The following is a 25,252-nucleotide window of genomic DNA, read 5'->3' on the forward strand; positions in this document are numbered from 1 at the left end:
GGGCTGCCGCTTGATACACAACTAAATATAGGACACTACCAAGTTAGACTACTGGGGCTCAGTAACATCCCCTCTGACCCCCAAAAATTCTCCAAGTTTTCAAACAGTGTCTTCCCCAAAACTGCTACATTAAACTTTTATCCACAGAGACCAGGAATCAAACCTGGGACAAAATAAATTACTGTGTGCTGTAAGCAAATCCACATATCAAGCAGTCTTGCCAAAGCAGTAACTTTTTTCAGTGTTTAGAGTAGAATGCTTAAAGTTATCAGAAGCATACAAGGTGCCAGTCATACAAACTTCCTTCCATATGGCTATGTGGATATACGAACTGAGCCACTGAGATGGCTACCATCAGAGGCTCTTTCAAGGAATTGCAATAAAGTATACCCTGCTCTCCCCATGAATGGGCTCAGTGCAGCTTACAACATCCATAAAATACAATAAATTGATCATAAAAACTATAAAATCAGTAGCAATCTTAAAACAGTCATTAAAATAGTCCAGGCGCCGTATACATAGGCTTTTTAACCAGACAAGCCACAATTTATATAACTAAAATTGGAAATCACAAACTATGGTTTCCGAATCTGGTCTGCCGAGTTCAGAGGTAGCGGCAAACTACAGCTGACCACAAACCAGGATGGTTCAGAAAGAATCTAAGCAAGCAAGGAACAGAAGGGAGCATGCAAGCCCAAGTCTCATTCGTGTAATACAAAACCACAGTCTGCACCAAGCCTTGTTATTTTAGATTCATAGCAAAAAACATTAGCAGTTTCTGTGTTCTGGAGCATATTAAGAAAGTAATTGATTAAAGCACTAAAAACATAATGGGGGGAGGTGTGAGTGGCCACCCTCACTTTTGCCTTAATCCAGCTGGATAAATCAAATGAAAAACAAGGTGAAAACTTCAGAAGCCCAAAGAAAGGGGTACACCTGGAGAAGGAAAACTTCAAGATAATAGTAAGGTAAGGAAGGAGCCATCATACCCATATCTTAACCGACTTTTCCAGGATCATTAGGAACAACAAGAAATAATCCCCCTAGCTGTCTGCTAGGAGCAATATCTTATAAACTCAGTGAGTCAGCATACATGGGAAATCCACAAAATGTCACAAATGACAAAGCTTTCTGAAACAAAAATCACCTACGCTACTCAGTCTTTTTTGTTTTTGCTGCTGCTAAAGAACAGATCTAAATGAGAAAGGGACATGCTAAACTATGTAGATTATACAGAATGAGATGGCAAACAAAGACACAAAAGAAACAATACTTCTGCCTGACTTGGAAAAAATCAGTTTTAGGACAAAAAGAGGTAGACTCAATGCCTCAATCACACATGTACTCAACACATGTAACTGGAAATGCCACTATTTTAAAACATAATTTGCTTTACAATAAGCATTTTCAGGATTTTAATCAAAGACTGACGTTGGAAAAATCAGCAAAAGTATTACTAAAATATATGGTTGAATGGAATAAAGTGAAAAATAGTAAGACAGCCTGGTGGATGAACTTGACTATTAGATGCACTGCATTCTGGGCAGTACACTTCTGCGCAAAATGAGTATGTATCAAACACTACAAGGTCCACCAGGGTTTCCAAACAGTAAAAAGTTCATCAAACTGCAACCAGATTTTTAAATAAGGACTTCCACAGAGTATAATCTACAAAGAAAATCATCAGAATTTTTAGTGCAATTCTAACACTTTCGTAGGAATAAGCCCAGTGAATAAACCTGACTAGAGTTTTGAGTAGACCAGCTTAGGACTGTTTTCCTGTGCTCTAGCTCAGACTATTTAACTCTAGTATGACAAAAATACTTGTGACACTTTATTTCTCTCTATTATTAAAGGTGGCAGCCGAGGCAAGAAGCATGATCATAACATACACAGAGATACTGAGATAGGGAAATACTAGATGCACAAAGAGACAAAACCCAGGTGAACACCACCACTGTCTTGAAAAAACATACTGAAGGATGTTTCGGTGAAGACCCAACTGCAGCTGCTGAGACAAGAAAAAAAGAAGAACAACGGGAAGCCCCAAGTGAATGGACAGCTAATGCACAACACACGTTAGTTGGGATTCTTTTAAACTATGTTATCCCTATTTCATGGTCTACTAATCTTAAGTGTTAATGTCAGATTTAACAGTTAAGTAACTGACAAAATTCTTACACAAAAAGTTACAAACAATACAGCCGTGTTTTCTTGTGATACAAGAATGGACAACAATCTATTCTACAGTCCCATTAATTTTAATGTTGTCATTCTAGAGTGAACTTGTTATGAACTGTACTATTGACTACTTAAACAGATGAGGTTTTGTATTTTATAATATGTTGAGTTCAAAGAAAAACAGAAACTTTCAAGCAGTTTTCTTCCTGCTATTCCAGCCCTCCTATGAGTACTGCAAAAGGAACTGTGAATATAGAAAAAGTTAACTTCAAAATCACATGTGAACTAGCTCCTGTTACGTGTTTTTCTCTGCATCAAGTTATACTTCCACAGATCAAACTGAGTAGATTCAGAATTTGGCTTAATCAAACACTATAGACGAACAACATTTCAGTTTCCATTTCAATAATTACATTTTACTTTTGATCAACCGGATGTTTTCAATGGAACCTGCTTCTCCCGTTTTGTACTCCTGAGAATCTATGCAATTTAGTCAATGCTTACTCTTAAGCAAGTCCCACTGAGTTTAATAAGACTTATTATATGTGCACATAAGATCACAGCATATTATAAAAAGTGTTTTACTTAGTTGAGCCTTACTTTGTCCTAGTATAAAAAGGCTGGGAAGAGGCCAGCATTCAAACACATCTATCAAACCACAGGAGTCAGAAGTAGAATCTTTGGATCCAGATGGTACAAGATACATTTACTTTGACCACAAAGCAATGTTCCAGAAGAATTCCTGCTTAAGAGAGAAAAAGAAAATATGCAGCAAGGTACTCCAAGAATAACCTTACCAAGTTTTAAAAATCGCTCCAAGGGAAGTCATTGTTCATAAGTGGCAGAGGCTTAAGAATTTAGACTTCTCTCCTGCCAGAGAGCGGGTGGGGGCGAAATGTGGAGCGAGAAACTCTGGGAGCAAGTAGGATGCGCCAAGTGAGGTTTTGATTGGCGCTCTCGAGCCGCTCTCGTCTCACTAAACCACCCAGCAAAGCCATTTAAAGTCCCCTGAAGATACCCACCCCCCCAATCGCTTCCGCCGACCCAGAGAAAGGGAGAAAGAGGACGGCTTCCTCGCCGCGACTAGGAGGGAGGGTCACTGAGTGCAGCAGACCGTGCAGCGCAACCGGGGACGTGAGGCGCATATGAAACAAGGGGCAGCGGCTGCCCTTCGCACCAACCCCAAGAGCCGCCGAACATCTCCTCCGGCACCCCCGGGGTAGCAAGCGGGGGGGAAGGCTGTAAGACCACGTGCGGCGCCTGCATAGCTCCGGGAAAGGGAACGCAATCGCGGGTGGCTCTCCCACCTCCTCAGCCCACCGATTTTACTCACTCTGGGAGCGAAAGCAGCAGCGTCTGGCTGGACTTCCTGCTGTGACCGCGCCGACCCGGGACGGAGGACGGCGAAGCAGGCAGAACTTGGAGCGGCCGGGAAGCGCAGGGTCGGGCGTCGTTCGACTGGAGGATGCTGGACGGGCCGCCGACGCGCTCCCGCCGCCTCCCGGCTCCGGGGAGCTGAGCAGCGCGCCCGGGGCCGCCTCACATGGAGCCGCCACCTCCACGGGGCTGCCCGCCGCTTCCCCCCGGGGCAGCTCCGGCCGCCCCGGCCTTGGAGGGGGAGGCGGCGAGTGGGTCGGGCCGCGGCCCCAACCCAGCTCCGGCTCGCATACACTTTCCGAGTCACCGCAGCAGGTGCTGCTAGGGCCTCAGCCGGGCAGAGGCAGCGCGGAAGCGGAGCCGGACGGCCAGGCTCAGCGCCGCTCCCGCCCCGCTCCCAGGCATGGGGGTGACTGAGTCTCCGCGCGCGGTCCGGTCACCCCGCCGAGCAGAGGCGGGAAGGAGAAAGCGTGCGAGCAGCTTCTCTCCCCGAAGAGGCGGGCGAGGAGCAGAGCCGCGGGACGGTCCGGCTGCTAAACGCGCTCGCAGAGCCGCTTGTTTTCTGTCCCTCACACAGTCAGCGGTGGGAGGGTGACGGAAAAGAAGGGACGGCCTGTCGGCTCTGGCGCGGAAGGATGACGTTAAGGTTGCCTGGAAACGGCACCCTCCACCCGCCTCTGTCGCCTCGTTCGGCTCAGTTTAATGACGTCAAGGAGATGCTACGCGGGTTGGATGGTCGAGGGTGTGGCTGCTGAGGGATGAGCCTGGAGTGAGAAAGAAGCACGAGCCTGTTCCGTCACCTAGCTCTGCGCAGGCGCAGTCAGAGAAACGGAGGCTGGGGATTGGAGTGTCTGTTGCTGGTTGGTTGCGATCTTCGTCTGGCTCTTTATCTGCTCAGAATATATTTATTTTCCCCTGCGGGATAGCGGGGAGGGTGGCCCGAGGGTCATGCGCTGTGGAAGCAGATTCAGAATCTTTTCGTTGAGATTTGGGGTGGGAGAGAGACTGTACAACTGAAACGTGACTCAGAAGTTTCCACAGCCTGGACTCCACAGTCTGCACAAATACATATTGGGAGGGGGTGGGGGAGCGTGCGTATACTGGTATTAGAAGGCCGTGAAACACAAGACGGATACTTTGTGACTTTGGGGGTTGCTTCCCATCACCAGTATGTGTCACCACCCAGCACCCATCCCACCAGCCGGATGATTAGCAGGGTGGCTCTGGGTCTGAAAGTAAACGTCGCTGTACTCTTTCAACCTGAACCCCCTCCCCCATCAGCTAGTTGTTAGTGCCATTTCTTAGGCAGCCAGTGCTAAGGGGCACTGCTCAGTCCCAAGTGCTAAGCTGATTCCCAAGACAGTATTTATTTATTTTATTCAACTTATACCCTGCCCTTCCCACAAGTGGGCTCAGGGCATCTTCCAACAAATATATTATTAAAATACAATAAACATTATTACAAATAGCATAAAACCCAATACTAATACACAATTATACCAGCAGCATAAAAATCCAGGCACCACCAAACAATTCTGGCCCCTACAAAGTAGATTTTCACAAGACCCAAATGACTCAGTTATCAACAACACCCAGGCAGCTTCCATGGCAGAGTAGGGAATTCAAGCTGTTTCTCCAGTATCCTAGTCCAACACTACCCATGGCACCATGTTGGTTTTTCATTTTCTATCTTGCAAACTTACTATCCCCCCCACAAAAAATGATGTCTCACAAAACTAAAAAACAATAAGCATAAATAGCAGCAGAAGTATGTATGATATAAGGTCAAAAACCATTAAAATTAGAGCACACAAAAACATGAATAGCGTGCAATAAAACAAACGTATAATGCTAAAACCACATATGAACACATTACTATACAGAGACGATAGACATGCATACGTATATATATGAATTTTATGAACATTTACTATTATTATTATTGGACTTCTTATCTGCTCTCCATGTAAATGGGCTCAGAGCAGATTACAGCAAATAAATACATTACAATAAAAACAGCATAAAAATCATAAAACACAGTAACAGTACATTTGGGCAGCAATCCAAGTTGCTCAGCTCCCAACCCAAAACATTCCGTGAGTTCAGAATGGGCAGAATATATCAATATTTCAGTGGAAACCAGGGGGGGGTTAGTGTCTGGAATTTGTCTTTATTTAAACTATAAACAATAACATAAAAGCTATAGACAACAAAAATAGAAGATTTAAAAAATTCAAAAACACACAATACATAAGTGAAAAAAGAAAACCCTAAACTACAGATTGAGTTCCAATTTTCTCCGCCACAAATATGGATCATTTTCTGAGTCTCACTTATTCTAAGTTAAACATAAGAGCTCTCTTTTTTATTGTTACTGATTCTTAATCCATAAATCCAGATGTCATCAAGTCCTTATTATCCATTTCATGTAAAAAGTCTATAAACGGTTTCCATTCAGTCAAAAATGTAACTAATGTCTTTTCCCTAATCAGTGAAGTAAGTTTTGCCATTGACACAAACTCCAACACTTTTATCCACCATTCTTCCACTATAGGCCGTGTTGGAGTTTCCCACTTTTGTGCATTGCTGTCATAATTTGATTGCTGCTGTAATCAAATATAAAAACAAAGTTCCAAAGCTTCTTTCCATATGGCTGTCCATTATTCCCAACAAAAAAGTCTCTGGTTTCAACTGGATTTTAATCTTCAAAATCTTCTGACTCGATTATTGTATCTGCAACCACAAACTCTTTGCTTTCTTACATGTCCACCACATATGATAAAATGTCCCTTCTTGTTTAGCACTTTTCCAACATGCATTTGAAGCATCCTTATACATTCTAGCCAGTTTTTCAGGAGTCATATACCAACAATACATCATCTTGTAGAAATTTTCTTTAATACTAGAGTTTAATGTAAATTTCAACCCCCTTGTCCACATATTTTCCCATTGCTCCATTAATATGTCATGTCCACAATTATTTGCCCATTTAATCATACATTCTTTTACTACTACTTCTGTCTCAAACCTCAACAAAAGTTTATACATTTTAGAAATAACACATTCATCATTTGTACAGAGTGTAATTTTAAATTCAGTTTTAGATTGATCAAAGGCATATTGACTGTTGTCTAGTTTAAATTTCTCTGAGGGGGAGGGGAGGGTTTTTTTTTATCTCCTCCCCAAGAGACCAGCACAGAAGCCCATCTGTGCCTCCGCCATATGCCTGGCAGAACATCTCCATCTTGCAGGCCCGACAGAAAGATAGTAAATCCTGCCAGGTCCTTGTTTCAGCACAGAAAGTCCACTGGGTTGGTTCCAGGGTCAAAAAGTCCCTGGCCGTGGTCAAAGCCAGGTGAGCATCCTTGGGGCCAGGCACCACCAGCAGCTGTTTGTCGGCTGGACGGAGCCCCCTCTGGGGAACATATGGTGAGAGACAGTCCTGCAGATGTGCTGGTCTTGGTCTGCTAACTGCAACTGTCCTAGATTTGTGGCCTGGACCTGTTATCCCATCATAGTTGAATTACTGTGTAGTAGTGCAATTATACTGTCAGTCTGAATGCATCGGTGTTCCCCATCCCCATTCAACATTGTGTGTGTACACAAAGAAATAGATACTCTTAAAAACACCATCATTCCTAAATTTCTCTTAGCTGAACTCAGAATTCCTGCTAAACATCAAATTGTTTCAAAAGCTTGCTTGTAATATAAGCCTGCAAGACTTGTAACTCACTCAGCAGAAAGTAGCCTGCCAGCCACATATGGCCATCCACTGGGGAACGCAATACATCTGGTTTTGCTGTCTACCTGGAACTGTAGAAACAAGACTGACAGTTAAGCATATGGCAGACTCGACAAGAGATGGCTGGGAGGGCACATTGGTCTTCGACAACGGTGCTGCCTTCATGACTCACAGCCAGCCATATTCACAATTCCAATCAACCAAATGAGCCACATTTACTTGCATGCCTGGCATAAAGCCTGCACTTCAGGGATGCACACAGCTTACCCATTCCTCAGGTGGCTGTTTCAAGGTAGGAAACCACAAGCCTCACGAGGCAAGGGCCTTGCTCGCTTTTATCAAATATTGGGGAAAGGTGCTCAGAAAAGCCACAGGTGGCGTGTTAAAAAACCGCATGTAGCTTCTGAGCCACTGAGTGAGTATCCCTGGCTTAGAGGATCATAAGGTGTGTAGGTCTGACTTACTGAGAAGCTGTAGATACCACCAAATACATCTTTTAGTTCTATGTTTAGATCCTACAATTTGCTCTGATGGTTTCCATTATTGACACAGAATATTACCGGTGAGTTGTGGTGCTGCAAAGCCAGCTGGGTGACCTTGGGCTAGTCACAGCTCTCTGGAGCTCTCTCAGCCCCACCCACCTCACAGGGTGTTTTGTTGTGAGGAAAATAGTAGCATACTTTGTAAACTACCTGAGTGAGCATTAAGTTGTCCTGAAGGGTGGTATATAAATCGAATGTTGTTGTTATAAAAGTTGGTCAATAGTTTGCCAGCATTTTTACTGGTCCTATTTCTGTAACAGCAACCTGACACACAGAAATTGAACTAGTGAGGTTTTGTCCATAGTGGAAGTAAGTGGCAGGAAAAGCTAAGTTTCTCACAAGCTGCATGTCTCTAAGCAATACATTCCAAGGTCTCCTACTGTGTCAGCCCCTGTGGTTCATAACTCAGTCTAGATTGCCACAATCAGAAAGCAAAAAGCCGGGTGGTGGGCAAACTGGAGGGTGCTCACTCTGTGAGAAGCTGGGGGGGGGTGCCACTGAGCTTTCAGTCAACCTCCTGTGCACACCTTTCTGAGCCTCCTTTGTCTGTTCCTCCTCACAAGTGGCTGCCTTCTCACCCAAGTGAGCAAGTTGACTACATAATGCAGCAGTGGGGGTAGCGGCTCTGCCTGCCTACCTCTACTTTATGCCTCCAGTCCTCAGCATAGATGAGAAGTGGTACATACATTGTCATATATGCACAGGTACCAAAATAGCTTGCATTACTGGGCCCTGTCTCTTCCCATATTCCCAGTGTTCCTGTTCAGTGGAAGAAAAAAGGAAGCATTTTTAAAATAAATTATTTTGAAGAGGGAGGATCAGAAATATGGGAGGAGATAGCTTTCTCTCTTTCTTGTCAGACAGCAGTGGTCAGAAAGGAGGGGTGTTATTTTACCTGCTCATGAGAAGATTGTCTTGCCACGACTAAAGCAGTTTTATTTGTTTATTTATGCCCTGCCTTTTCCCTCATTGTGGACCCAAAGTGGCTTATATCATTCTCCTCCATTTTATCCTCACAACAATACTGTGAAAAAGGTTAGGCTGTGAGTGTATGACTCCTCCAAGGCTGTCATCAAACTTCCAGAAGTGGGGATTTGAAATGGGGATTTCCCAGATCCTAGTCCAACACTAACCACAAAGTCACTTTGTACTTTTGACTGCCACAAACTAACACTGCTTCTGGATTTATCAGTATTTGAAGATCCTTTTGTCAGGCTCTTCAAAAGAGATCCAAAAAGTAGGAAAAACATCTTTTCGTACAGATCAGTATTTCAAACTCTGAGCATGCCTTGATATTTATACATAAACACACCTTTTTGTCCAAAGTATATTCAATGTGTTTTCATGAATGAGGTTTTCACACAGTCAAGGTCTAGTAAAAAGTTAAGTAATCTAGTTTGATTTTTTTAAGCTAAAGCTGTTGTTCTGTTTTCAAAACATTGATGGTTCCCCTGAACACACAGCAATATGCGATGCTTGAAGGAGCTCAGTATAACGTTCCCTGACTGCCAGCACCTTTCCAGGGTTTGTCTTCCCCAGCTTTGCTACCTGAAGCTGTAGCCAGATAAGATGCAGGAGAACCCTTTCCCGGTACTCTGTTTCTGAAAGAGAAGGCCCTCCTCCTCACTTGACTGATTTATGGCATTTCGGTCCTGCTTCTCCAGAAATAAATATGTTTGAAGCAGGTTACAAAAATACAATACAGCAGGAAAATCAGTGTCAGAATATGCATATGTAAAGTCATATCACAATACTATTTACAAGAATTAGAAGCGTTTGGGTTTTTTTAAATGAACGTTTTCCTGAGTGCTGCTTGCCATTTGTGATCCAACTGCAGTCCCAAAAGAGGGCTGATCACTCTTCTCTGCTTCTGAACCACACACCCTGCAAATAACAAGATCGGTAGCTGTGTTTGTCTATAGCAGTAGAAAAGAGAAAGAGTACAGTAGCACCGATAAGACTAACACAATTTGTGGTAGGGTATGAGCTTTCATGAGTCACAGCTCACTTCTTCAGATACAGGTGTCTTAATAGGTCTTAAAGGTGCTACTGGACTCTTGCTCTTTTTCTACAGTTGCAGATAAACAAGTTTGCCATATGTGATTTTTTTCCAAAATTGTAAAGTAAACAACCTGCTAATGAACAGGTCATTTTCTACACATCGCTCAGTAAATATCATGCAGCCTGATCTTGTGCATATTTACTTGGAGGGCCTAATATTCAGCTGGACTTACTCCCAAGTTAGTGTGCCTCAGTCTAATTATAGATAGATACAGTCATTTGACTGAAAGGATGGAAACAGACATATTAAGTGCTGTGGGGATTACTCAGAATTCAACACTGAAGCCATTTGCAACATCATCACAGAAGAGTCCATTGCAGAGAGCTCATTTAAATGAATGGTTTGATGTCTTACCAAACAAGGCATAGTATTTTTATATCCATGACACAAAAAAATGTGTTCAGTTGGAAATATCATACATTGAACATCTCTCCAATCCAATGCTAATTTTGCCAGGTGTATTTATGCTGATGGCTGTTTAATATTGGTATCGTCTAATAAGCTCTAACACATGAACTTTATCTTCATTCTGCAGACTGCCTGGCAATGTCTGAACCTGTTACTGTTCAATTAACATACTAAAAAGCTTTGCTCAGAGTTGTTGCCTGATCTATTAACAATTCAACAGGGAAAATTACGGAGCATGGGAAGTTTATTTCCTAGACTAACCCACTGGCAAAGAAATGTTTATGACCATGTGCTATTTGCAGAGGTGAAAAGGGGACAATGTGAGGAAATAAGAGTTCTGTAATTCAGAGCATGCCATGGGAGAGAGAAGTAAACAACATCCCTTTATGTACCTGATAACACCTTCACATTAAAGGAGCAAGATTGTGGACTATATTCTTTTTCACATGGCTGTAAGCCTGGAGCAATCCAGCTGAAAACAATTGGAATCTTGTCTCTTAAACAAGTTCAGGCATTTCCAGACTGTTCTCACCTGACCCTTATACTTATCGGAGACGCACATCCAAGTTTAGCAAATTAGCACAAACAAGCATTGATGGAAATCTTCAGAGATTAAGAGAATATGAATAGTTTGTCCTGGCCAAAAACAAAAAAAAACCTTCAGAGAAAGGTACTCCTGTACATTTAAAATGTTTGCTATCCTGAACTACTTGCAGGAAAAGCAGGCTACAAATTTCCCCAATATGAAATATGTTTTTAACTGTGTATTGTATTGTATTAAAGGTAAAGGTAAAGTCCCTTGTGCAAGCACTGAGTCATTACTGACCCATGGGGGGACGTCGCATCACAACATTTTCTTGGCAGACTTTTTATGGTCATCTACACTTTACCTCCAGGAAACTGGGTACTCATTTTACTGACCTCGGAAGGATGGAAGGCTGAGTCAACCTTGACCCAGCTATTTGAACCTGGCTTCCGCCAGGATCGAACTCCGGTCGTGAGCAGAGCTTGGACTGCAACACTGCAGCTTACCACTCTGCACCATGGGGCTATTCTATTCTATTCTATTCTATTCTATTCTATTCTATTCTATTCTATTCTAAACTGATAAATAGTAATACCTCCAAGGCTATCCATCCATCACTAGCATGGAAAATATCTTTAAGAACAAATCTCCTGCATGGACAAGAGGGCATCAGAGAAAAGCTGGAAGGAAAAGAAATGGATGGCACCTCTCATGCTAAAATGGGAAGCTGTACTAGGTCTCTTTGACACACATCTCAGCAGGCATTCATACTCATCAAGTGTCCAGTAGCACCTTTAAGACTAACCAATTTTATTGAAGCATAAGCTTTCGAGAATCAAGTTCTCTTTGTCAGATGCATGGAGAACTTGATTCTCGAAAGCTTATGCTACAATAAAAGTGGTTAGTCTTAAAGGTGCTACTGGACTCTTTTTGATTTTGCTACCACAGACTAACACGGCTAACTCCTCTGCATCTATACTCATCAAGTGTCCCTCTTCTGCTGAACATAGCATACCCTTTGCACACCAGACCCCATGCCATGCATCATCAGCAAGAAATGAAAGCTTTATTAAACACAAAAAATATACACTTAAAATAAGATGGCTCATACAGGAAGAATCAGTATGGCAATTGCAACCTTTTGGGATCTCTGAGAACGTCAACAAACGTGAGCCGGGGTGATCCAGTATTCAAAAATCCCTTTGACACAAAAGAGGGCAGCTACTCTCATGAACTGGTTGCTGGTTTCACTACAGAAAACAAGACAGGAGGAAAGGGACAGTCTTACAAAGGCAGGAAATAAATAGTGGGATTTCCCAATGATCTGTAATAGGATATATGCTATTTAACTTGCTTGTAAATGACTTGAAGTCATGAGTGAGTATGGAGGTGAGAACATTTACAGATCATATAAAATTCTTCAAGATTACTAAAAACTAGTGCTGCCATTTTTGCAAAGAACATGTTGGAAAATCAAACATACTCAGCTTGTAATGTCTATTTTCTCCTCAGTGAAGCCTCCCTATATTTCACTGATATTTTAAACACAAGAATTACTTCCAAAGGTTTTGCATCTGCACAATTAGCAGTATTTATTATGGCAGCTGGCTAGCTAGCAGGAATTGGCACGTGGTCACCATTTACTGGATTGCTGGATTACATAGGGTCATCAAGCTCTATTTAAAATCAGCTGTATTTTGAAGGTACATGCTGCTTTTGAACATGCATAATCAATGGCAGTCATTACTGTTGGTGCATGCTCTTCCTGGAGTAAACTACAATTCTCAAGAGGCAGTGCAAAAGCTCGTGAAGAATTTATGAACCTATTTAGAAGACTCAGCGTACAGATTCCTTGTCTGGCAAAGAAGCCAAAGATTCAGTGGAGGAGGTGGATGGGCGCCTAAGGAGGCAACTGAAACACCTCCAGAAGTCTTCTGTGATGTGGAGGAGGAGTCCCAGGAGTCTGAGAGCTAAACTACAAGAGACGAATTACGCAAGGACGGTCACATGAAGGGAGTCGCAATGTAAGCCAGGAAGCCGAGTTTTAAAAGACAGATCAAGAGGCTCTGTCAATTTCCCCTCTCTACAGAGCAGCAGAGGGTTTATTTCCTTTTCGCCTCCTAGAAGGGGAGGTGAAGAGGAAATAAACCCTCTGAGGAGCAATCTTTGCTGGCTCTGTAGAGAGGGAAAATTGACAAAGCCTTCTGATCTGTCTTTTAAAACTTGGCTTCCTGGTTAACATCCCTTCACATGAGCATCCTTGTGTAAGTCGTCTCTTGTAGTTTAGCTCTGAGTCAGCATACACATCCTGGGATACAATGCTACCTCTTGATTCAGAACTGAACCCTGAACACTCCACCCCAGACCCTGTTGCCACTGCAGAGGTCCCTCCTCAACTGCTCCCTTAAGCCTCTCGAAGCCCTGAACCACCTCCGTCCCATCACAGTACTCAGTGGTAGAATAGCATTGCAAAAACAGGCATGCACAACGCATTTGCTACTGCAATTTAGAACACTGTCAAATACATGATGAAAAGCAAATTATTTAGTGTTTGAGGGTGCTGATTGCAATTTATGATCAATCTGTGATTAGAGCAGATGCATTTTGTTAAAAGCTAGTCTTAACTATGTTTTTTGCATAATGCCAAAATGCAGATGTCCGGGCTTAATCTTGGTTTATTACAAAGAAAACAAAGATTTGAGTCGTCATCTGTGAACTGAACACTAATTTCAAAAATTACCCATAATTTAAAAGAAGCTACAGTTTGTGATGTCTGAACTTAGGTAGAACCTCCATATTCAAAAGGAATAAAGATACAACAACAGTTGTGTGTGAGTGGTAGATTTCTAAGAATTCCTTGATTACTAGAAGAGCCCTTTTGAGCCATCACTGGTGAAACTTCTTTAAACCTTGAACTAGAGAATATAGCTTAAAGTAGCTAGTGCTTCTCCAGGAGTTTTGTTGACATAACTGACAATGCAGCCCACCTTATAGCAAAAGTTGGGCAGGACACTATTGGATACAGCATATATTCCAGTGATGTTCCTAAAGGATTAAATTTCCAATAACATGAGCATGTAGACACTGTCAGTCTTACTAGCCTTTTCAGTAATAAATGCATATAACAAAATTTTCTGGTGGATGTATGAATTAGTAGCCATTGTCTTGCTTTGACTAGTGTCCTTAACATAACTAATTGCTGCTGTGCTCAGTGCTGGAAACTTGATGGCTCCTTTCTCCCACTCCCCCGTTTCTGCCAGCGATGAGTTTGCAGCGGTGCTCATGTACATGGACAGAATGTAGTCACAAGTAATGCAAAATTGGGGTGCATTCTTGGGTGGATGGCGTTTCTCCACAACTATTGAAAAGAAAATGAGATGCAATTGTTGCCCAACTTCTAGATGTCATGGCAATAGGTCTTCCATGGTAAGCAAGAACTCTATTTCTGTTTGGGAAAACCAGGATGGTGAGAGTATAGCTGAATGAATCATTAGAAACTGTAGTTGTATATCCTTTATAAATTATAAAGAAGCAATAGAGCAACATATTTTCTCTTGCAGGTCACTTAAGACAGTTGAGTCAATATTAACAACAATCCTATCGTTACTTGACAAGGATGACAGCAGGTGTTCCATTCTAAGCAGTGGTGTTCACGCTGGAAACTTCTGAATTACAAATAAACTCTCTTGAGTTTTAAGAAACTGGCTGAGGGATATTGGTTTGGGGCCCTTTTTTCTCTTGAACAATAGATTTCAAAAACAGTGTTTTCTTTTCCCAAAGGGTAGCAGAATATTTTCTAAGAAACAGTAAATTATTTATGGGTTTCATAATTATTCTGTGGCTGTGGTTACTTCAGATGTTGCCCTTGCATTGTTCTAGCTTGTTAAAAATTTAACAGTAACAACAAAAAGAAAGGCAGAGGAGTCCATTTCTTCTGGTATATTGTTGTGAGATATGCTCCTGTAAGGTATTTGCATAGTCACAGATTATTTACATTGGAGAAGTCCCAACAGATAAATAGTGAATGCTTCAACAGAATTTATACCAGTTACTTGGGGTTATTCTGTACCTCCTCAAAAACCTTTTCAATAACTGTTGTTGTTTTCTTAGCTCCTCTGGACACAAAGGAATTATTTCCTTTCTGGGCTTGTTTACATTGCAAGTCATTCCAATTTAACAATCCCTTAACCTATTTCAGTCTAATTCAATGGTGCGTTGAAAAGGCTGAAACAAGCTGATAATGAAGCAGTTGGCCCTAAATAATCAGAGGCTCTCCTTGAATTATCCCTTTGACCTCATTATAAGAGACCATATAATGATCATTTAGCCATTATCTCAGGAATACAGTGGAGCATGGACTTCAGAATCCCTTGAAAACAAGAAGAATGAATTCAGATAGAAAAGATGAATGCTTAAAATATTGAAAAATTCTTCATCCTGTTCACAAGGGTCGCGTACCCAGGATAATGATAAGCATCTATTGCAATCGCTACTAAACAAACATATACTCTTATGTTTTAATTTCAAACATCTAGGCTATCTCAAAATTCACCATGGTTCCAAAGTGGTATCTGAAATACAGCAAATCCCTCATAACTGGTGAAGTATTTAAGAGATACAAAACACACAATGAAGGGAAACAAAAGACAATTCTCTTTCATAGGCCTTTGGGTAATGGCCTGTGATTGCTTACAGATAGCGTCTCAATTTGAAACAACTATTTGCCAGTAATAAAGGCCCACCCAGGACATAAAAACCCAGGGGTCAGTCCCTACAAACCTCAGTGCCAACTCAAGTGACCCTATCATAGGATACATTCAACATCATTATTAGCCATACCATCAAGGGATCACTCGCACATCCTCTATTATGACATATGCCTTCATTTGTCAGCAGTAGAGATAGGCACAAACAGGGGGAAAAAACTAACATGATGTTCGTTGCCATCCACAAACGGACTCACGAACAACCACGAACATTGCCCTGTTCACGAACATGTTCGTGGTTGGCTGTTCGTGGGGGCCAGCAGGCTCTCCTCCAACCATCATCCAAGTCAAGATCCCTACTGCACCAGTCCCAGAAACCTGACCTGAGCAGGCACCAGGAAAGGTACCAATAATAAATAATAGCTTGGCCCCAGAGCCTGGCAGCAGCCCTGGAACTTGGAGGGGTAGATCCCTGCCATACCACTTCCAGAAACCTTACCTGAGCAGGCAGCAGGAAAGGTGCCAATAATAATAGTTTGGCTCAGAGCCTGGCAGCAGCCCTGGAACTTGAAGGGGTAGATCTCTATCCCACCACACAAAAAGAAAATTCAAGCTCTAGTGCACTCTATCAAAATGCTAACAGCAACTGTCTCTCCCTCTCCACTGTCTGCAAACTAAGCCACAACTGGGAGCTCCCCTCCCCCTGCTCTTTGCTTCGTAGTAACAAATTTGGAGCTCCACACTTGAAAGGAAGACCTGCCTATCAAGCTAAATTGGGCTTAGATCGGAGTTTCCAGGGCAACAGCAGGAGTTCAGACAGAGTTCAGATAATCCCTGCCTAAATTGCCAAGGGAATTGATTGCAGGTGCTAGACTGTCTGGCTTGACGAACAGCAATGAACAGCAACGAAAGAGTCTTGCAACGACCACTTGTTCATTTAGAATGGGGCCTCACAAACAGCTTGTTCACGAACAGCAGATTGGGATCTTTGTGGCTTTTTTTTGTTCGTATTGCTGTTCGTGCCCATCTCTAGTCAGCAGTATCATGCTATCACTGAACTGTTTCTAAGTAAGAGAATAAATGGAAACAAATGGGACATTAAAAATACTCAGAACAGAACTAACATATCCTCAAATAAGGTGACAGTAAAATGGGCAGCAACCAATTTCAAACTGCAGGAATGAAAACTTGCTTTTTAAATAAAACTCCCTGTAAAACTCCCTGTAAAAACACCTTGAAAATAAAATATTACCATATTATTTTACTTACTTATTTTGACAATTTATATGCTACCTTGCTTGAGATGGTTTGCTTGAGATGGCCCATGAAGTAAAAATGATGCAATAAAATCATACTAACAACAGCACAAGAAATATTAATATTAAATAAACTTATACAAACAAAACCAGGGCATAAAAATAGCATAAAACAATATTCAAAAACCTACAGTGTTATCCATAAAACAGTACTCAGGCTAGAACTAGATAGCAGCTTTCACTTGAAAGCATGGACAAAGATATATGTTTTGGCCTGGCATCTAATGGACAATAACGTAGGAACCATGTGAACCTCAAGTCAGAAAGCATTTCAAAGGTAAGATGCCATCACTGATAGCAATCCACCTCACCTCTGGAGATGCATGGGAGCACAGAGAGTAGAACTTGAGACGAGGATCTTAACTGGTATAATATGGATAGGATGTGAGTCCTTTAAGTACTCCAGCCTTAAAAGTAAGTATCAGAACTGGGTCTAATGAGCTTTTCTCAAAGGATGAGGATGCTGTGCTGACTACCCCCTCCCCACCCCCGATGGTTGAAACTCTGGCAGACCCTGCAGTTTCTGGACCCTCTGATTCCCAGGATCCATCAGAAGACAAGCAGTCAGTTGTGGCTGCCAAGCTACAAGCCCAGATGGCCCGTGAACAACAGCTAGAGTCAGAGACTGAGCCTCCTGTGGAACCCACTAAACAGACCTGTATAGCTAGGAATCCCATTAGCACCCTCAGAGCCCCAGGCACAAGAAGACAGAGAGCCCAGGCAGAAGTTCAGTTTGGATGGCAGAGTGCACTCCAATAGTAGCATGCACAATTGGCTGCCCCATGTCCTCTTCTATGTCCATGAGGTATTAGAAGACCCAGATCCACCGTGAGGGTTTTCAGAATGCCGGGCAGGGTCCAATTGTAAGTGCCTGCAAACTTCAGGCCACTGCTACAGCTACAGGCACTAGTTCTTATAAACAGACTCAGTTCAGCTCTGGATCAACAGCTTTGATACTGCCTGTCTTGGCTTTCCTGCCCTCTCCTGGGTGCAATCACAAGTTCACAACACAAAGATACCAGCACTTTGAACTGTGTCCAGAAATAAAAAAGGCAGCCAGCGCAGATCTTCCAACACAATAGACTGGCCATTGCATTCTGGATGGCAGTTTCTGGACAGTTTTTAAAGGTAGCTCTATGCAAAGTAGGGCTGCCAGGCCAGGTGTCCCAGACTGATGGAAGGAGAAAAGAGAAGTGCAATTGAAGAGTTGTTTATTTTAGATTCCAACACATTCCATAACAAGCTTCATCAGGGGAGCTAACAAAATAAAATAATAAAAATACATTCACATTTCAGAAATTATATAACATCAATACAGACAGACATTTAAAATCCTTCCAAGTAACATTCTGAGCACGATATAGGAAAATTTATATACAGTAATACAAAAGTTGTTGTTAAATTAAAAAGTACAAGAGCAGTTTATAAAAACAAAAAAAATGGATATACATGCTAAAATCTTTATATACAGAATAAAAAAGAACACAGGTTAAATACTTGCAAAAAGTCTCTAATCAGGAAGCATAGTTAATAAACTGTACCTTAGCCAGACACTTCTTCAACTCTCACCTTGATCAGATAGAAAGATTTGGTTTGTATTCACAGCCAAAGAAATATATTCCAATTTTGTTTAATGCTCTTTGAGAGATGGATCATTATAGAGTTAAGCAACATACTACAGACCAACCTACCAACATCAAACCTATAATTGTAAAAATCAACTGGTTCATAGTGACAGTTTAGGTTAAACCATAGAGGTGTGTGCAAATTCTAGAGTGTTGCCTCACATAATGACATCACTTATGGGTCATGCAGGAATTAACCTCATCTTGTTGCCCATTAGGTCACAACATTGCTGGTGAACCCCCTCCACCATGCCTGTATATCTTCTGCACTAATATAAAGGACGTTACAATCATCTAACCTGGATGTGATCAGAGCATAGATCACCATAAAAGGATCATGCTTTCAAGGAGCAGCAATAGCTGATTCTGGCAACTTGCTCCCTTTATGCAACCTGCATATTGTAACTCCTGTAACGACACCTAACTATAAGGCTCCAAAAAGGCCTGTATTATGCCACCTCCCTGCCTTTCTTGGTATTCCAAAAGGCTTTTGCTTTAGATCTTTTCATTTTTACATAGTATGGGAAGGCTTAGTTATAGATCTATGACAGTTATATGATAAAATGGTCAGCACATAGGGGTGGCCATGAGGTTTAAAAAGGGATCCTTTAGGCTAGCTGAAACAGGTGTTCTGTTTAACCAGAAATAGAGTTTATTTAAAAGTATGTATGTGTAATGGTTGCAAAGTATTTATAAGCATATTGGTTTCAATATGGTTCATTAACTTGGTGGTTTCAAAATAGGAACTGACTTTCCAAGACACTGAGACTAATTTTCCCTACAGGTGCCACTTAGGCCAAAACAATAAACAGACTCAGTCACAAAGACTTATCTCCCTCAGTTTCCACTTAGGTCGATTCCACACTACCTTGTTTTAGCGCTAGTTTTTCGCTGCCGCCGCGCTACTCATTCCTCTGTTCACACGTTTTTTAAAAAAAATCGTTATGGTGTCGCTACGGCGTCGCAGCAGACCACCGCGATTTCATCGCGCTATGAGCTCATTAAATCTCCCACCCCCCAAAGCATCACCCAATCAGTACGCACCCCTCATCTCCGCGGCCCCGCCCACGCACTCAAAGGGGGAAAAAAAGAAGGGCAATTCATCGGTATGCCGACACCTTGACTCAGTCAACCTCCATGCACCTACCCGGAATTAGAACGGATCGCTTAGGGACATTTTTCGGTGCAAGCTGTCATGTCAGCTTTCGGCTCGACTGCCCCGTCATGTTGCAAGAGTGGATCCCCAGATGAAAGCCGGGGAGAATGATGCATGGGATGGACAAGGATGTTGACTGCCCCTCACGGAACCAGTTTCATGTAGTGTGGAAACAGGTGTCCGCTGTGGGTGACGCCTCCCCCATCACAGGCGATCATCCACCTTAATCAGAAGATATATTTCTTGGTCATTGCATTCTGGAATCTGACGTTCCCAATGTCATTATCAATATGCCAACAAGCCGTTCTAGCGAACACATAAAAAGGCTCTAAAGGAAGATATAAAAACATCTTTCTAGCGCATGCCCCGACCACTTTCAGATCCGTTAATTCCCGCGTAAATTTCACCATCATCTCCCGTGATCCAATGCACGATGCAGGAACTCAGACTTTGAGCCTGGAGCGCGCATGCTCTGCTATCAGAGAATTACAATCAAGCGGGAAAACGCCGAGAATCAGAAGCTTCTGGTGATCAACAGTTCAAATGACTGAGCTCCGGCCACAGGTTTCAAGAGGGGTGGCATGGAGGGAGAGGGAAATCCTGGACCTTCTCTCGTTCTGGGGAGAGGAGAAAATACAGGATGCACTGAAGAAAAGTCATAGAAATATAGACTACTTTGAGCGCATCGCCGTTCAGATGGCCTCCCGGGGACATAAGAGGTCGGCGACAGAATGCAGATCCAAGACGAAAACAATGAGGCTAGAATATAAGAAGGTGGTGGCACATAACGGTATCTCAGGAAATGCTCCCATAACCTGCCCATATTACAGGGAGCTGAACAGCATTCTGCGGGGGGATGCAAGCGTCAAACCGAGGCGTGTTGCAAGGAGCCTCTGTGTCGAGTCTGTGGCACAGCATGTTCTCCCCACGGTGCCCTGCTATGACGGGTCAGAGGAGCTTTTCTCGCACAATCTGATAACCATTGATCGTGAGCAGGTTAGAAGTTCCACCCCCTCCCCCAGAGGTGAGTAAGGCTGAAAAAAGCATTTTTATTGGGGGGGAAACAGCAGGATCTCACTACTGAGGATATTTGTCCCTTGTTTCAACTTTCCTCAGATGGCGGTGTGGGGTTGGCACAGGCGGCACCAGAGAATGACCTAGATGTCACAGTGGATGGCCTTGCTGACTGTGGTGAGTACCAAAATTTGGAACCTGTCACCAACTCAGATGCAGGAAGAAGTCTTTGATGAAACTGGACAAGGGGTTCCAATATAACTTTCTTTATAATTCCAGAGGAGTCAGCCGTGTTACTCCGTAGTTGCAAAATCAAAAAGAGTCCAGCAGCACCTTTAAGACAAACCGACTTAACTGTAGCATGAGCTTTCGAAAATCACAGTGCTCTTCGTCAGATGCATGTTTCTGCAACATGCCTCTGACGAGGAGAACTGGATTCTCGAGAGCTTATGCCACTTTAATTTTGTTTTGTCTTAAAGGTGCTGCTGGACTCTTTGATTTTCCTTATAATTATCACCACCCCATGGCCACCCAAGACCCATGTGTTCAGTTGGGTGGTTTGATTAAACGGAACACTGGATCTCCCAGCAAGCCAAACACTTTCTAATCAGTGTGCCCAGACAGTTGTCTTATTTGAAGCAATATTCACATGTTGCTAATTGTCGGCCCTGGAAAACATCAATGGTTAAATGTTGCAGACCATTAAGATCCATGAGCAACATAGGTTTACACATGTCTCTCTAACATCGCTCATGTTCAATCATGTTGCTATGCACTCTCTTCAGAGGCGGAGGAACCGTGTCCTGATGCTCAGGAGGAACCACAGAGTGACGGCGACTCAAGCTCATTGCAGCAAGGTGGCGGAAAGGGTGAGTTCGGACACATGGAAGCTTGTGACATCTCAGTGACGAAAGTCACATTCATAAATCTGTTGTTTTATTAATCCTCATTTTACAGAAGGATAGAATGATGCTCGGTATTGTCTTTTTCAAATTTTTATAACGGAATAAGTGATTTTCTGAAAACAGGCAACAAAGGAGAATTTCATATTCACATGGTGCTTACTCTGCTCGTTATCGGAAAACAGAGCACGCGTGTGGTGGGTTATGAGTGTTTTGTTCAGGGAATGAGTGTCATGACTGAAGTGCAACATTCTCCCACTGTGGGTTTTTCTTCCTGTGCTGAGATTTTAACATATGAGATTATTTTGCCACTGTTTGCTTCTAGAATCAATTTGTGCTCGATGGTTCTTGTTTCCCTACCACTGTGCCGAACAACAGTGGTCCAGACCCTTGGTCCATGGTGATGCGCTGTTCTGAGCTGACAATGACTGTTTTCTTTGTGTCTCCTTCAGATTCCACATCAACATCCATGGCTGAGGCTTCCCCAGGGTCACGCCTTGAACGTATAAAGAGCAGAAGACGGAGAAATGCGGGATTGTTTGCAGTCGCTGATAAGATGATCAGTCAGTCAGGGGAGGAGCATTAGGCCCAAATTGCTGAATGGCGCATTGACAGGGAGGAAAGCGTAAGGTGGCATGATGAGGAAAAAAAAATTCAAAATGATTTTATTGAGGCAACACGTCAGGAGAGCATATACTTTAGGCGGGCGTGGGATGATAACCTTCAGGTCATGCAGTCTGCTGTCCTGACACTGCAAACTCTTGGTGAAATTCTGGTCAATCAACAGAGGGCGAAATCTCCAAAGGCAAAGGCCTTGCAGGATACTGCCACAGAGAACATTGCACCGCGTTTGGGTGTAGCCAAACGTGCCTGTGTTGGCCGTGCCAGAGCTAGACTGACTCTCTAGTGTTTCATTGACATGTCAGAACAGCACGCTATCTTTGGCCTTCTGTCATATGTGTTGCATGCTCCAATCATTTGGTGGCTGATCGTTTTGTGTTTGTGGTGGGAAACAAATTTATCTTATTACTGAAAAGTTAACTGGAAATTAAAATTAAAAATGCATCACAGCACCTTGTCTTGACCAACAATGAACACAATAAACTTTACTGTTAAACCACATAAACCTGTTTTTTTTATTAAATGAGAGAAACTTTATATTTCAGGAAGAGGGTCTGGAAGCCTGGCAGGCACTCGTGTCTCCTCTACTTCTCGGAGGCGCCTCTCCACATTGTCCAAACGCCTGCCAAAACGCATCATGCGTCCCTCGTTGGTGGACATTCTTCTCTGGATGCTGTTCACTGAACAGTAAAAAAAGGAACCTCATGACTATGAGGATTTTTATTTCTTACAGGTGGGAGGGCGGGAATCCAAACTAATCCACTTACGTGTGGCAGAGAGGCGCCGGTCCATACTGTCCAGATTCCTAAGGACATCATCAATAGTGTGCGTTGACACTGGCTGCTCTGCGGTTTGCTGTGTGTCACTAGAGGGGCCGGGTTGCGGTGAGGGTCGTGTCTCGTGCACATCCTCAGTCTCCCCTGTGAGGGCCACAGGAAAAGAAATGTCACATTGAGGTCACGCAAAACTCGATTTTACCAAATAGCATCGTGATTCTTCAATGCACTGTTATCAAGTTCAAAGAACATGCCCAGTACCAACAGCAAAAGTGCCAATTCAAGGTTTCATGACGATATTGGTTGTTGATCACTGAGTGGAAGAAATAAATATTCTTTCGAGTGATGCAAAAGACGACACCCCATTTGGTTAACTTGTGCAGAGTTATGGGGGGGTGTAGCTTGGCAAATTGAACATGATCTTTGTGCATACATAGAGGTGGGTCCATAATTGAGAGATAATCACTTCTCATGCTCTCAATCACAGCAACTCTGATAAAGACTGGGTTTCAAATGCTTCAAGGGAGGAATATATATTGCATGTCTTCAGAATGCTGAGAAATAGTGTCAAGATAACAATTATATCAATTGATACATGGGTGCTGTTATGCCAACAAACCAAACAAACTATGCATGCAAATTTTTAAGAATTAGTTGTGGGTTTTCCAAACAATGACAGATGCATGAAATCTGATTGATTATGTCTGCTCACCTGCATGGGCGTCCTCTGGCTCCACAGCAGCGCTCCCTGGAGAGGCCTCCTCCTCAGTTGGGTGCTCTGTCGCCTCCTCTGTCTCCTCCTGCGACTCAGCCTCCACCTGAGGCTCGTCTTGGCGGCGAAGAAGAGCTGTAAACCAGGCAAAACAGAACAGTGAATCACCACCACCGCATTTTTGGAGAAGGGCAGAACATCACATCCTGTCGTTTGAGGGGCATCAAGATTGTTCCCAATAAAGGTCCCCCATCGCATGATGCTGACAAATTCCCTGGGCATTTTGAACACACGGTTTATTTTTGGCTAGGATCATGCCAATCATTTGCTGTCTGCCCCTCTTTCTCCAAATTTGCACCTTGACGGTAAGCACAAAAATGTCTAAAGCATAGCACTGGTTGGATAAGCATGTATGAAGGGAATTTGGAGGGTTCTATTTGCTGAGGGTGGCATTCAAAAGTCGTGTCATAATATGGGTGCTATTCAGTCTTATGAATCGAGAGTCTATCAAAACCAGAGATGTGCTAACATTAACACAGCAGGTGCGATAGTACTGGTTGTTCAAAGGAGTTTTGAATAAACTCGGGATTGGATTGAACCCGCCACCCTCGTAAAAATTGTCTCCACAGCACTCACCAGCATGATGGCGTTTGCTCCAGCTGGGTTTTCCTGCCGCTTCCCAAAGCCTCATCATCTGCGCGAAGTGGGGTGGCCTCGCTCTCTGCCTGGGGATACCTTGCCATGCCTCCAAGGAGTCAAAGAAGGCTGCCTTTACTCTTTTGAATTTCGAGCGGCATTGCTCCGTGGATCGCTGAAACCCCATCTCTCGCATACGGGAAGATACGCGGCCAAAAAGATGACGGTTAGGGAGGTGGGTGCTCTTCATCACCTGTCCCGCTTTTCCTGATCGTTGAATGATCTTCAGGAGCGTGTCCACCTCCGAATCCGTCCAGAAAACACCCTTTCCACTAGAAGCCATTATCACAGCAGGTCGGTATGCCGACTGTGTTGTAACACGACTGGGCGCGCGCAGGCGATTTTGATACTTTCGAAAATCGGCCGGTTTTTTGGGCGGGAGAATCAAGACTACGGATACTCGGATGCACATTTTCGCTGAATAAAATACACCCTTCTTTTTTTTGGACCCTTGCTCAGCCACCTAAAAATTGAAGTGCACTTTTCCTGCAAGTGATCGCAAAACTTTGACAGATTTTTGAAAATCATGAGGAGTCCTGTGGCTCCTTTCAGAAAAACTACTTTTACTGTGGAACAGGCTTCAGAGAATCGATTGCTATTCCTCAGGAGCTCGGTATTCGAGAACTTGATTCTCGAAAGCTTATTCTACGATTGAAATGGTTAGTCTGAAAGATGCCAAAGGAGTCTTTTTAAGTTCTCCACCACAGACTAACACGGCCAACTCCTCCTCAACTAAGCAAATCATGGACACTGTCAATGTGGGCTGTTCCAGAGAACAGTACAGTTCTATTCTCAGCCAGGGGCAAAAACTTTATTATTTTGTTCTTACTTTGCAGTTGGAAAAATATAGTCTTCCAACAATTGAATAATAGTCCTTGAGAAACATTGAC

The 25,252-nt window shown here is 43.0% G+C and overlaps 2 protein-coding genes across 3 annotated transcripts in view; one reads left to right on the forward strand and one right to left on the reverse strand.

The window, feature by feature from the left end:
• The window catches only part of FBXW7 (F-box and WD repeat domain containing 7), a 186,023-nt gene extending 181,884 nt beyond the window's left edge, over nucleotides 1-4,139 (reverse strand). Inside the window, exons 1-2 of one of the 2 annotated variants that reach the window (XM_054990491.1) lie at nucleotides 3,515-4,139; nucleotides 2,782-2,923 (exon numbers count right to left, since the gene is read on the reverse strand). The gene's annotated coding sequence lies outside the window, so the exon portion shown is untranslated. The remainder of the gene's footprint in view (nucleotides 1-2,781; nucleotides 2,924-3,514) is intronic. The other variant, XM_054990492.1, reaches the window with a different exon arrangement.
• A 15,889-nt stretch (nucleotides 4,140-20,028) lies between these two features.
• On the forward strand, nucleotides 20,029-22,497 carry LOC129336997 (myb/SANT-like DNA-binding domain-containing protein 7). The gene is made up of 4 exons (XM_054990434.1): nucleotides 20,029-20,665; nucleotides 20,758-20,832; nucleotides 21,441-21,524; nucleotides 22,010-22,497. Exons 1-4 carry the CDS (start codon nucleotides 20,185-20,187, stop codon nucleotides 22,141-22,143), a joined length of 774 nt encoding a protein of 257 aa, XP_054846409.1. The 5' UTR covers nucleotides 20,029-20,184; the 3' UTR covers nucleotides 22,144-22,497.
• The last annotated feature ends 2,755 nt before the right edge of the window (nucleotides 22,498-25,252 follow it).

This window comes from Eublepharis macularius, chromosome 10, assembly GCF_028583425.1.
Source record: "Eublepharis macularius isolate TG4126 chromosome 10, MPM_Emac_v1.0, whole genome shotgun sequence".
In the NCBI taxonomy this organism is placed as follows: Eukaryota; Metazoa; Chordata; class Lepidosauria; order Squamata; family Eublepharidae; genus Eublepharis; species Eublepharis macularius.

Excerpts from the sequence above, each read along its gene's own strand:
- LOC129336997 (XM_054990434.1), top strand. The coding sequence starts at position 20,185 with ATGACTGAGCTCCGGCCACAGGTTTCAAGAGGGGTGGCATGGAGGGAG. Across the intron at positions 20,666-20,757 it reads TTCCACCCCCTCCCCCAGAG|ATGGCGGTGTGGGGTTGGCA; the intron begins GTGAGTAAGGCT and ends AACTTTCCTCAG. Across the intron at positions 20,833-21,440 it reads GGATGGCCTTGCTGACTGTG|AGGCGGAGGAACCGTGTCCT; the intron begins GTGAGTACCAAA and ends CACTCTCTTCAG.